Raw genomic sequence first — 14,166 nt, 5'->3', positions numbered from 1 at the left:
GTGTCCCCATGTATACAGAAATGGCTCATGGTTAACATGGTAAATCAGCATTTTGCAAATCTTTAGCCATGTTGCTCTAATACAAATGGGTTAATGGAGCAGCTCTGTGCTTAGGCATTCCATATGGTCTCCCAGGGAATCTGGCTTTCAAACAAATTACCTTGAAATTACATGAACAAGAGGAACCGATCACTGCTCTTTCAGTGCAACAACTGAGACCTGCCTTTATCCCAGATCCCTCAATCGTGTAATTAGCTGAAATTTTTCTAACATGCACAATTGAGCTTTGAACTTGTTGCACCTTGGATAGGAATGTTTCCTCATTTTAATATAGGCCCTTAATCCAAGGGACAGTTGACAATGCCTTCCAAATCCAATCAAAGTAAAATACACTGTCGTGTCAGCTATCTTGTAGCTCAAGTCACCCCAAATGTGATTAAAGAGTGGATAACCTTCCTTCCCAAGTGTTGACACTCACCTTTGCCTTCTGCTGTAAGGTCAGTCTTTTGATGGATATCAGGCTGTTCGTCTTGGGGTCTCCAACCACCACCCACCAACCTTCCTCCCGTTTCTGAAGGAGACATAACAGAAATTTGAGAGAAAATTTCAGGATCCTAGAAATCCTGAGATGCTGAGAAACAAATTCCATACTGCAGCTTGGACTCACCTGAGGGAATAAGGGTGCAATGACAGGTCCAGTCACCTCCTCCTCACGCTCCAACTGTACCATCACTACGACTGAGGAGCCACTGAACAAAATAACATTATTTAAGATAAGTAACTGAAAGTTTTATAACTTTTCCATTCTATGTGATTTATTTAATTAGTTGGGGATACTTAACTATCCAATATCCTGTGACTCTATAAAATGAAGGTGCCTTTAAATAAAGTATAGCTTGCTTGTGACTTTACATCCATCGAACTACGTGAGACCCAGCTTCCAATATCCTCTCTGAATAACTATCCATATGAGAGATTTAGTTTAAATCTTTGGTTCTGCAACTTGTTTTACTAGGAAATAAAAACATAACCCTCATCTCTCGAGCCATCAGTAACTTGCAGTTTCCAAACAACTGAAAAAGTTCAGTGCTTGACATTTATCCTTGTCATCATCAAGTCCAGTGAAAAATATGGGACAAATATCAACTTTTACTTTAACCTCTACAGCTGGGCTGGATTTAAATTGATATCCCACCTGATGGGACACAGTCTTTGTTGATTACTCATCCAAGGTCATTTTCCATTAATGACACTTACCTCTTGATATTTTCCCTGTCAATCACCTCATAGGAAAGCTCAATGTTGGGATACCGGTTACAGAACCGGGCAACATCCATCATCTGTGCATCAGAGAGTTGCAGCAGTGCATTGCGTTCATCATCCTCCATTTCCATGATGTCAAAGATACTGTCAGTCCCCTGGAAGAAAATTACATTATGTTACCAAATTCAGACCTGCAACTCAAGTCAGCTCTCAATTAGGTTTTTCTAATACAGCAACAAGTAAGTTGCTGACAGATTTCACAATCAGAGAAATAAAGACTTAGGAAAAAATTATGTTATAGGTTTAAAGCATTACTGAATCACTCATTTCACCATCTGACCTTCAATCTCCATGCAATGAAGTCAATCCAACTCCACTAATGTTTTGATTGCCAAGAGACCAATAAGAAAAAGGAAGCTGTCCGTATTGAACATTTACTCTGTTGTCACAGTCATCCTCGTCCTACATTTGTTGCATAAATAAAAGTGTAAGCCTAACTACGTCTTCAAACTATCCACACACTGCTCGATGCCTGCCTTTTATTTTATCCGGCCAATTTATGTGTGTTGCCAAGTTCCACACGTATCTGGTTGTCATAACATCCAGCATCCTCACCCTGTCAGTACAGCGTTTGACATGTTCAGAAGTGAAATGTGGAAGCTGCTTCAAATATGAGTCCTTGGACCACATCGCCTGGGTCACCATCTGGGCAAGTTCCATTGCGGCCAGAGCTGGGCTGAGCCAGCCATTACTGGACAGCACATCCACACAAGCTTGGATTAAACGAATTGCCTGTTAGGAAATGAAATATTGCAGGTCACCAACCTTTATTAAGGCTCCTGGGTTGAGCACAACAATTGAATCTTATGTGCATGTCATAACATTTGAATACTTGAACTTTTAGTTTCGCTTCTCACCTTACTGAGGATCTCTTCTGTGTCGGACTGTAGTTCGGCGCTCAGTTGCATACGGGAAAGGTGTGCCTGAAGGAGCAAGTTTGTCTTCACGTGAGGGTCATTGAATTTTGGGTTGTTAAGCTTGTGAGGGACCTTCTGATACAACTGTAAAAGCAAGAAACAGAAACAGACTTAAAGTGACACAAATGGGACCAATAATTCACACAATGTTATGTGCTCACTTCTCATACGTACTGACCTGTCGCAGCAGGTTATCTTCATGGTGCCTAATGGGAATATTTTCATACTCTGCGGCGTTGGAGATGATCTCAATCAGACCTCGGATCTTCGTTTTGGCATTCAGTGACATACTAAACAGCTCTGAAATCAAAAACACCAAACTCTAATTCTAACAAAGTCAGTGACATACTCATGTTCTGAACAAACCTTTTCACAGCAATGAGTTATGATACAGGAGCTCCCCACTCGAGTACAAGAGTTTGCACAACAGACTCAGCTGACAAATCATGAAAGACAAGTGATTGCGAGATTGCATAATACACCCCATCTCCATGACATTGCAGCACTCACCAATTGTGGTGTAATTGATATAGTAGTAAGCTGCAATCATTCCAAGATTCAATGGTGCCACATCCATCTCATCCTCAATGCTGATGCACTTGGATTGTTCTAAGTCATTCAGAGTATTTTCTACCAACTGTGAAAGATGATCTGAAAGATGTCTGTGGGACACACCTGCATAGAAAATTGGATACCATTATTAGATGAACTAGACTGTCCCAGCAAAAGTCTTCACCTCCTAGCCTAGCCTAAACTGGCAAAGTGGAGCATATTCAGATGAACACTGCCATTAAATATTCTTTAAATATCATCTAAGCAAATTGCCTAAAATACAGGCACCTCAGCAAACATATTGCCAGCTCAATTAAGGGAATGTATTTGCCCTTTGAGATGGTGGGATTGCAAGTTTGAATCAAAGGCACATAAACTTTTATTTCATGGTTACGGACATAAGCTTTGCCATTCTCACCCCATGGCAGTCAGGAGCCCCCCTTCACAAAACAGAACTTGACTAACCCTCAAAACAAATATCGACTGATCACAATTCTGTGTGGTCAGAGTGGTTTGCACCAGTATTCGTGCACGTTGGATGGATAAGGCAAAAGTCATTTTACATGAGGAGACTGACTGGAGTAGATAATATATTTGCATTGATGCAGAGCATGTCACAATCTCAGGATGCCCCAAAGCACTTGACAGCTAATTAGGTCTTTTCAAAGAGTTATCAATGTTGGAATATGAGGGATGCAGCATCTGGGTTATCAGCAATTTCCCCAAACAGCAATGCAATGCAATATCAAGTAATATGTTTTTGTCATGTGAGCTAAGGAGTAATTAACAACATTGGGGAAGTTCCCATGGGACTTTTCATGTGCACCTCAAGTGAACGGAATCTTAATCTCTCACCTGAAAGATGGCAGCTCTTACTCAATATTGCCCTCAAACACCAGGCTAAATTATAATATGGCATGAACCCACAATCTTGTGATAAAGAAGTCGAAGTGCTACACAGTGAACCAATTATTGTGACATAAAGTCTTACACCATAAAAATAGACATCTCAGATTGTGGCATCAGAATGACTTAAACTTTTTGTTCTAATTAATGATGCAAATACACACCCTGCAAATTATAGTAATTTGGATTCTGGGTCATCCTACGGTAAAGGAAGGTCCAGGTCAGGTAATCCACTGCATCCTGCTTGTTCTCTATGGTTTTTGTAACGATTTCAGCATTGAAATGATCATGTAGGCAATGGTCAAGGTGGGACTCCACTGGCAGTGGCTCATAAAGAAACTTCTTGAAGAAATCCTGAAACAAAGGATCAGCCTGAACTTTAGTAACAATACACACGTGGTGCAGATCCTGGCAATGTGCAGACAGACACTGACAAAGCATAAGAGCTAAATTGAATACAGGCATGTGTGAATCAGTCAGTCAATCATCCTCACCTTCTTTGACCCTTGGCACATAATGACACATCGCCCTTCATCATCTTGTAAGGGACGATTAGCTCGCCCAACCATTTGCAGAACATCATAAATAGGGTAATCCACATACCTGAAACCAAACAAATATGTGCTAGTCAGTTTCCAAATTCCAAATGCAGTTTTCTGCAATTGAAGTTTTCGAAATAGCAATGAATTTACTGCTGTGAGAACGTGAAGTGATTTGGATTGTGCACTATATGCTTTGCTCAAGGAAGAAACCTAGAGTCAGTGATGTACCATCCAAACTTGCCGGAATTCTCCGAGGGCTCAAAGATACCATGCCTGCTGTAAAACCGATAAAAAGGTTCAGATATGAAGTGAACTGTGAAATTTAGGGATAATTGACAAGTCGTCCAGATAGGATTGAGAATTGCAGGGCAGCAGAAGTCACAGTGTTCAACGCATAATTATTATGAGACCCCTCTACTTTTCAAGTGTCTTGACAAACAACCAGGAATAGGTTGTGTTATGCAACTGGATGAAATACAGTGGACAGGTGATAGGCTAAAGATTCTTAATGTATCTTGGCACAATGTGCATCAAATATTGCATAATAGTTATTTTTGAGAATTGTCCAATTACAAATCGAGGTCACAAACCGATCTTGTGAAATTGACAAACACTGATTTATTTCTCACGATATTGTGGGAAGGACAAATTGACTGGACTGACACAAAATGGAGTTTCAAGTACAGACAGTTCTTATAGGATTACAGTAGTGAAACGTTCTTTACATGACAATGCAGTTTTGATTACAGATAATTCAAAACAACTGCTTGTCCAGCAGTATCCATCAGTTAACAATTCTAACAGGAGGTTTCGCTAATCTGCAGAAACGGGTGCTAATGGCTAGCATCCTGGCTTCAATAGGTCCCTCGGGTAGTGTTCATTCTTGTCTATCATCAGCCCCCTAATGCTTGGGTTTCATGGGGATTGAGTACCTGGGGAGACAGGGAATATCTTCGTGTCTTCAGGAACAGTGATACTATTGTGAGGTAGAAAAACCAGTTCGCAGGTACAGCATTACAGCTGTACTGAGGGAGGATATTCCCAGAAATACATCCAGGGAAGTTATTTGGGTGGAACTGAGAAATAAGAAAGGGATGATCACCTTACTGGGATTGTATTATAGACCCCCTAATAGTCAGAGGGAAATTGAGAAACAAATTTGTAAGGAGGTCTCAGTTATCTATAAGAATAACAGGGTAGTTATGGTAGAGGATTTTAGCGTTCCAAACATAGACTGGGACTGACAAAGTGTTAAGGGTTAAGATGGAGAGGAATTTGTTAAGGGTGTACAAGAAAACTTGCTGATTCAGTTTGTAGATGTACCTACTAGAGAAGGTGCAAAACTTGACCTACTCTCGGGAAAGAATAGGGCCCCTCAAAGATCAGCAAGGTGGCCTTTGTGTGGAGCCGCAGGAGATGGGGTAAGATACAAAATGAGTCTTTTGCATCAGCGTTTACTGTGGAAAAGGACATAGAAGATACAGAATGTAGGGAAATAGATGGTGACATCTATTTGATGAGGAAATCATGTTTCACAAATGTGATTGTGTGTTTTGAAGAAGTAACAAAGACGATTGATGAGGGCAGAGCTGTACACGTGATGTTTTATGGACTGCAGTAAGACGTTCCCCATGGAGACTGGTTAGCAAGGTTAGATCTCATGGAATACAGGGAGAACTAGCCATTTGGATACAGAACTGATTCAAAGGTAGAAGACAGAGAGTGTGGTGGTGGAGGGTTGTTTTTCAGACTGGAAGCCTGTGACCATGGAGTGTCACAAGGATCGGTCCACTGCTTTTCATCATTTATATAAGTGATTTGGATGTGAGCATAAGAGGAATAGCTAGTAAGTTTGCAGATTACACCAAAAGTGGAGACGTAGTGGACAGCGAAGAAGGTTATCTCAGATTACAACGAGATCTTGGTCAGATGGACCAATAAGCTGAGAAGTGGCAGATTGCATTTAATTTAGATAAATGCGAGGTGCTGCATTTTGGGAAAGCAAATCTTGGCAGGACTTATGCACTCAATGGTAAGGTCATAGGGAGTGTTGCTGAACAAAGAGACCTTGATTGCAGGTTCATAGCTCCTTGAAAGTGGAGTCGCAGGTAGATAGGATAGTGAAGGTGTTTGGTATCCTTTCCTTTATTGATCAGAGTATTGAGGAGTTGGGAGGTCATGTTGCAGCTGTACAGGACGTTGGTTAGGCTTGGAATACTACATGCAATTCTGATCTCCTTCCGCTTAGAAAAATGTTGTGAAACTTGAAAGGGTTCAGAAAAGATTTGCAAGGATGTTGCTAGGGTTGGAGGATCTGAGCAAGAGGGAGAGGTTTAAGAGACTGGGGCTGTTTTCCCTGGAGTCTTGGAGGCTGAGGGATGACCTTATAGAGTTTTATAAAATCATGAGGGGCATGGATAAGATAAAAAGACAAAGTTTTTCCCTGGGGTGGGGGAGTCCAGAACTAGAGGGCATAGGTTTAGGGTGAGAGGGGAAAGATATAAAAGAGACCTAAGGGGCAACTTTTTCATGCAGAGGGTGTTAAGTGTATGGAATGAGCTGCCAGAGGATGTGGTGGAGGCTGGTACAATTGCAACATTTAAGAGGCAATATGAATGGATGGGAATATGAATATGATGGGTTTGGAGGGATATGAAACGGGTGGGACTAGATTGTGTTGGGATATTTGGTCTGCGTGGACAAGTTGGACCAAAGAGTCTGTTTCCGTGCTGTACATCTCTATGACTCTATGACCGAGGTAGTGTATTCCTTCAGTCGGGAAACTGCTTAGGTAATGTCTTGTTTCACTGTTTGTTCCCCCAGGCTGAATGTAGTCAAGTTGAGGTGCCGTTGGCATTATGGGTAGGCTCTATTTGGCGAAGAACATACATGGTTTCTTTGAGCAAATGGTGGACAGAGTGGTTTGTTTTTCTCCCACAAGTAAATATAAAGTTATCCATACAAGATCCAATTAAAATTATGCATGAATTTTAAGGGAGACCATTGCAAATATTATCTGCATGAGGGATTCAATTGCACTGAGCGCAGAAAGAGTCAATTTTTTAAGCAGTCAGTTAGAAGTGCCTAGTATTACAATACAAATGCCCCAAAGTGACAAAGCCAACATTTTACAATTCAGCCAGTTCAATCAATCAGTCATCCAGTTAAAAAAAGAATTACAATTAAACAGTAAAATTAATGAGGTCAAATCCAGTGAAAACAAATATTCCAAGTCCTGGCTGAATCCTATGGATGCTCCATAAAGCTGGCATGCCATTAGATTCAGAAATATTGACATAACAGGGAAAGTAAAGATTCTAAGTTAAATGAGTACTCTTCTGTTCATATGTTTACTTCAGGTGATGCATTCCATCAGTGGATCATTGTGTTATAACTATACAAGCAAAGGAGGCATACAGAATTCCAAGCTATGCTCTAAAATACTCACGCATGAATTTTGCCGTTATAATACTGGGTGTCCATGATGGTTACAAGGTGAGAGGAGATATTCATTCCCCAACAGAGACTCCTTGAGGCAACTACCACTTGCACTGCACCTGTAGGAGAGGAGGAGAATGATTCGAAGTATATTAATTGACATTTATCATTTTTATGCAGTTGGCCATGATTTAAAGCATCTGCACAGTGCTAACATTTGTTCCAATTAGAGACAGAGAGATGTATAGCACGGAAACAGACCGTTAGGTCCAACTCGTCCATGCTGAAGCGATATCCTAAATTAATTTAGTCTCCTTTTCCAGCACTTGACCCATATCCCTCTAAACCCTTCTTATTCATATACCCATCCAATTGCCTTTTACATGTTCTAATTGTCCCAGCCTCCACCACTTCCTCTGGCACATCATTCCACACATGCACCACCCTTTGCATGAAGAAGTCGTCCTTTTTAAGTCTTTTCCCTCTCACTCTAAACCGATGCCCTCTAATTTTGGACTCCCTCAACACAAAGGAAAGACCTTGTCTATTTACCCTATCCACGCCCCTCATGATTTTATAAACCTAAGGTCACCCCTCAGTCTCTGACGCTCCAGGGAAAACAGCCCCTCCCTGTAGCTTGAACCCTCCAACCCTAACAAATATCCTTGTCAATAATTTCTGAACCCTTTCAAGTTTCACAACATCCTTCCTCTAGGAAAGAGACCAGAATTGCACACAATATTCCAAAAATGGACTAACCAGTATCCTGTACAGCTGCAACATGACCTCCCAACTCCTCTCCTCAATGCTCTGACCAATAAAGGAAAGCATACTAAATGCCTTCTTCACTATCCTATCTACCTGGGACTCCACTTTCAGGTAACTATGAACCTGCACTCCAAGGTCTGTTTGTTCAGCATCACTCCCTCGGACCTTACCATTCAGCATACAAGTCCTGCCCTGATTTGCCTTTCCAAAATACAGGACCTCACATTTATCTACATTTAACTCCTACTGCCACTCAGCCCAATTGGCCCATCTGATCAAGATCCCAAACTCTGAAGTAACCTTCTTTGCTATCCACTCCACCTCCAATTTTGGTGTCACCTGCAAACTTACTAACTATATCTCTCATGTTTACATCCAAATCATTGACATAAATGACGAAAAGCAGTGGACCCTGCACCGATTCTTGTGGCACACTGCTGGTCACAGGCCTCCAGTCTGAAAAGCCATCCTCCACCACCACCAAGTCTTGTACCTTAGAGCCAGTTTTGTATACAAATGGCTTGCATATGAAAATTCAACTGAGTTTGCAATTCCTATGTACAATCCTCACACAGAAGTACAGAAAAAGATCGGGAGAACTTCACTCACAGAGAGAATAACTGTTTGAAATCATCAAAAGACGCTTGCTGAGGGAAATCAGTGCATTGTGGGACAAATGTATACTCACTCATTTGAGCCAAACAGAAATTGCACATCTCAAGGCTAGAAAATCTGTACCAAGTCTTCTCAATCTGATGTTAACATCAGTCACTCTCACAACTATCCTGACAGGTAATAACAATCATTAGCATCCTTACCAGAGCGGAAGAGTTGTTCCACAATTCTGCGCTCAGCCAGATTGAGCCCCTCATGCAGATAACCAACTCCATTTGCAAGGGTCTCCTTTAAAGTGTTGTCGTTTAGTTTTTCAAGGTATGGAACCAAGTCTTTTTCTGTGCAGTGTAGAAACCTGTAAAGGTAGGAGGTAGAATTGAACATTAGTTCTCACTCACAACACTGACACCTAATTCACATGTCAGGAATCCAGACATGTTCCAATAATTCCACAACTTCATTAAACAAGACATTATGAATTATGGAGTTTTGGTCATTGCAATTTCAAAATTGAGGAACAAACAAACTTTTTACAACAAATGGAATTGGAGTTTACAGAAGTTCAAAATATAACTTGGGAGTCCATTTAAAAAAATCTTCTGGGTTTAATTTAACTTACCTTTGTGGCTGGACATCAGCAGCACAGAACGTAAGGATATCAATGGCAGTCAACCTTGTTTGCTTGCGAGAGGGCACAAAGACAATGACTGGTTTCTTGGGAGAGTGCTTCATGATGGCATGGTAGACAGGTTTAGACATGGACAGAAGGCGAGTCTGCGTGTGGCTAATATTGAAGCCCTGCATTCAAAACAATATTCAGAAATTCATTTTCCATCCCTCCTGTTCTCTTTTCAACATGTTAACACTCCTGGAGTACCAATCAATAATGACTAATTTGCTAGTCCTCATGCCTCAACACACAGCAAATGATAGCAGGTTGTTTCATTTTGACACTTAAACATTGAAGGAGAGATCACCGGCTAGCACTCAAAATGCTATCCAATGCCAAAACATTGATTGTATACAAGAGGTGGCTAGATATATCATTTGGAGTGAATGGGATCAAAGATTATGGGGAGAAAGCAGGATTAGGCTATTGAGTTGGACCATCAGCCATGATGATGATGAATGGCAGAGCAGATTCCTATTTTATACATTTCTGAATGCTGGATGTCTGATTGATTGCTCCTTACCAAGACACCAAGCAGCACGGCTGGAGATGGAATCTGGAATTACTGCATCAACTAGTACAGCCATGCCATGATTTCACTTCAAGTACTCTTCCACATTTTTAAGTGGGAATTTTGTTCCTTTCCTGTTTTTAACCAAATGGATTTAAGTTCAATATCTGGATCTTTTGGACTTTATTGTGTGTGGTCTTCGAAGTTGTGATTCAAGTTTCAGACAAATTCAAAGCCTAGTTGACAAAAATAACTCTGCTCCCTAAACCTGCACTATCATACCTGAATGTGTAGTTCCAGAGGTACTGGCCGCACGTTGGGGTGAAAGTTGAAAGTTGCAGTGGTGCTACAGCCAAGCCAATGAGCCACATCCTTCGCATTGGACAGCGATGAACTTAAAGCCACAATCCTAATTGGCCGCTCAATCTGGGAGGAGATGTATCGCATTCGGGAGCAGATAACTTCCAAAACAGGCTGAAAATTGGGAGAAGCCATCAAGTAATAAAAATCAAAAAGTGAGGCACTGGTGGGAGTAAAACAAATTTCAAGCAGCATATTTTAGCCCATCCAATTCTCAATCTGGATGCCTAATGTGACTTGAACCTGTCACGTAGTAACTAATATCTTGAAATAAACAGCAGTTCCATTGTTAACTATTTTATCAAGACAACACTCATTGCCTTACCCCATTCTCTCCACCAATCAAGTGAACCTCATCCACGACAAACAGGTTTACATTTTGGACATTTTTCCTCTGCTTCCATCGTCGGGACAGGATGTCCCATTTCTCCGGTGTGCTGATGATGATATTTCCCTTGCCCAACAGTTTGAGGTCGGTGCTCGTCTCGCCTGTCAGTAACACAACTTTCTTGCTGAGCTTCTGCTGAAATTTCTCATACCAATCTGCATAAACCTGCAGGAGCAATCAACTGGTCAGGACTACAATGAGGGGAGCAAATTCAGGATTGATACAGTGTCAATTTGGCACAAACCAAAATCATGGAGGAGCACAGAATAGAGTTATTAACAGCAGCAATCCATTAAATGGAATGTCACAGCTCAATAAGAGTCTCATGGCATCTTGCACAAGGAATGCCTGTGGCAGAGATGTCTGTATTAACACATCCTTCTGAACTTGGGACAGTTTTCAAAGTGGGAGCAGAGAATTCAGCAGGACATTTCTCATGTGGTACTTATTCAGTTGACTCTGCACAGGCAATTGTGCTAACGTCCACCATCATACCTCAATCATCAGTCTTCTGCAATTGACCAAGCGTGAAATGAAATCACTGCACACTGCCCATCGTCTCCTCCACTCCAATTAAATGCTCATTGCACAAATATTGGTCCAACTGAATAGGGAAATAAATTTTCAACCATTTTATCTTCTCTTATTTCAACACACCACCTGCAAAGTCCCTCCTAAGCCACTTTACATCCTGACTTGGAAAGATATCACTGTTTGTTCAGTGTCTCTTGAGTCCAACTCCTGGAAATCCCTCCCTTAGTGGGTCTATCTACATCAAATAACTGCTGCAGTTTGAGAAGGCAGCTCACTGCCAACTACTTAAGGAAAAGTCAGGATGGACAACAAATGCTGCCTGGTGCTTACAAGCTCAGGAGGATATTTGACAATTGCCACACAGCAACAGATTACATAGTAAACAAGGGCAGGAAAGCTAGTTAATTTACTCTTTCTGGACCAAGGCAATTGAAATGATTTGTAGCAGACTAATCCCTGCTTTGGCTCAGATCAAGTAACTTAGTAAGCAGTTTGGACATTGCTTGCCTGCTTTGCTCAGTTACTCAATGGATAAACTACAGCAAGAAATGGTGTGAATATTTATCACAAAAGAAATCCCAAATGCAATCTTTTCAAGACGATTTATGAACTGCAGAAAGCATTTTTTACTCTTTGAGTCTCAAGACAGTCAATCTTCATTTCTAATAACATTCTAACAATGTGAAACACATGGTATCACCTGCTCAGCCAAGGCCTCCATTGGAGTTATGTACACACAGCGTCCTTCAGAGTTCTGCAGAAGCATTCGAAGGATTGCAAACTCTGCACAAATTGTCTTCCCGCTACCCGTGGGAGCTCCCACAAACACGTTGTCATCACTGTTATAAACTGCATTGAAGACTGAAGACAGAAAACAATAAACATTTTACAGTTGTGGCTGAGTCACCCAATACTTGAAAAGAGACTGAAACAAGATTACAAAAACAATGAATAGGGTCATCTCAGCCAGTTAAATCCAGATTTGCAACCATCAAGTTCAGGACACTGATGCATTATGTGGTAGAGGCAGATTTACACTCATTATTTCCTCCAGTGACAGCTGAAAGAAAATGAGGCTTTCCAAGAAACAACTGAGGCTTCACCGTCGAACAATGTGCAAGTCTCCAAATGGCAAAATGCCGATTCATGCTGAACATACTGGACTGCAAAAGCTGTTGTACAATGCTGTGTAGTGCACAGATACATGTCACAAGTGTCCCTTTAGTTTCAAGGCAGACTTGACTGACTGGCTTAACATGAAAAAAAGTTTTGCATGCATAAAAACGGCTATTCAGCCTTTGAGTCTACTCTGCCATTCAATGTAACCACGGCTTGACTTCAAATCAAGCCCTCCTCCTGCTTTCTCTCAAGACCCCAAGAAGCCTTTAATATCGAAATAATTATCAACCCACTTTCTTGAATGTGCCCAGTGACTTCAGCTCCACAGCCTTCATTGATACAAAATTCTACAGGAAGACCACCCTGAGTGAAAAAAAGCTTCCATCGCCATTTGAAATAACAAACCGTACATGCTGAGACCCCCAACAACCATAAGAAACATTCTACCTACATGTACTCAGTCCAGCCCTGTCAGAACTTTCAAAGTTTCAATCAGATTCCCTTTCACCCTTCAAAGCTCGAGTAAAGACTGGCTCAGTTGAACCAACCTCTCCTTCGTATAGAAGCTTTAACAAGGACAAGGAGTGCCAAAGTGCTTAAAGCAAATGAAATATGTCTGAATTTTCATTACTGCTGTCTTGACACTTTCGGTGAAACAGGACATCCAACACAAGAGAACTTCCTCACAGTGTCCCGTACAGTGATTTGACCATGTGTCCCTGTTTATATAAAATGGGATCAAACCAAAAAACATCTTTAGTTTTGTCTTCTCAGACCTGCATACCTGAATCATCTTTTCTTTCCACTCGTTGGCTCCCTTTGAAGTTTCAATATTTACTGTATACATGCCAAACTATTTATCATCTTACATCTATGTTAAATTTCACAGGACATGTGTCAGCCCAATCAATAATGTTTATGTCCTTTCTCATAACTACTTTGCTTGAAAAATAAGTATGACATAGGTTTTCATCTTTTTCATTTGCTTGACTGTCAACTACACTAGTTACTCTTTTAGAACCATAACTGGAGCCATGCCAGCGAGAATGACCGAGGATGGGTTCTTACCTTGTGTCTGGATTGGGTTGAAGAAAGGGAATTTATCCTGGTAGAGATGTTCAAACGCACTGTTCCTCAATGCTGACACTGGCAGTGGCTGCAAGTCCAGTAGTTCTGTGGGGGGAGGATACTTTTCTGGAAGTATCAGGTGCCGGAATGAAACTGGAAGTTGAGTCTCACAGGCTGCAAAACAGGACACTCCATGAACAAGAACTGCAACACCAATGCAATTGAAAAACCACAAACAGAATATTCACAGTATAAAACTTAGTGAAACACCATTCCTGGAACTCTAGCTCAAATAACCACGATAACTCAAAAGTCACTCCAGTGGCGACTAATTCTCAAATGAGGTCAAGATTAAATTCAGACTGAGCAAAGTCTGTGAAGAAAAAAAGTTATATATTGCTGCGTGTACTAATACAGTGAAGCATTTGTTTTTCCCTTTTAGTCACCCAGTTTGA

General features: G+C 41.1%; 1 protein-coding gene across 2 annotated transcripts in view; it reads right to left on the bottom strand.

Annotated features, from left to right (window-relative positions):
• The window catches only part of snrnp200 (small nuclear ribonucleoprotein 200 (U5)), a 47,687-nt gene that overhangs the window by 639 nt on the left and 32,882 nt on the right, over positions 1–14,166 (bottom strand). Inside the window, exons 29-44 of one of the 2 annotated variants that reach the window (XM_043681313.2) lie at positions 13,712–13,885; positions 12,225–12,385; positions 10,928–11,155; positions 10,525–10,716; positions 9,681–9,859; positions 9,265–9,416; positions 7,689–7,797; positions 4,193–4,301; positions 3,863–4,052; positions 2,751–2,915; positions 2,419–2,540; positions 2,181–2,324; positions 1,879–2,055; positions 1,258–1,418; positions 668–749; positions 479–571 (exon numbers count right to left, since the gene is read on the bottom strand). In XM_043681313.2, coding sequence (XP_043537248.1) covers positions 479–571; positions 668–749; positions 1,258–1,418; positions 1,879–2,055; positions 2,181–2,324; positions 2,419–2,540; positions 2,751–2,915; positions 3,863–4,052; positions 4,193–4,301; positions 7,689–7,797; positions 9,265–9,416; positions 9,681–9,859; positions 10,525–10,716; positions 10,928–11,155; positions 12,225–12,385; positions 13,712–13,885 — 2,438 coding nt within the window. Of the gene's footprint in view, positions 1–478; positions 750–1,257; positions 1,419–1,878; positions 2,056–2,180; positions 2,325–2,418; positions 2,541–2,750; positions 2,916–3,862; positions 4,053–4,192; positions 4,302–7,688; positions 7,798–9,264; positions 9,417–9,680; positions 9,860–10,524; positions 10,717–10,927; positions 11,156–12,224; positions 12,386–13,711; positions 13,886–14,166 lie in introns of both variants that reach the window. The other variant, XM_087984272.1, reaches the window with a different exon arrangement.

This window comes from Chiloscyllium plagiosum, unplaced genomic scaffold, assembly GCF_037043375.1.
Source record: "Chiloscyllium plagiosum isolate Xiang-an unplaced genomic scaffold, Cpla_swu_hap1 HiC_scaffold_48, whole genome shotgun sequence".
Taxonomy (NCBI): Eukaryota; Metazoa; Chordata; class Chondrichthyes; order Orectolobiformes; family Hemiscylliidae; genus Chiloscyllium; species Chiloscyllium plagiosum.
Note: the sequence above shows the minus strand (reverse complement) of the source record. Positions and strands in the feature narration are given on the sequence as shown.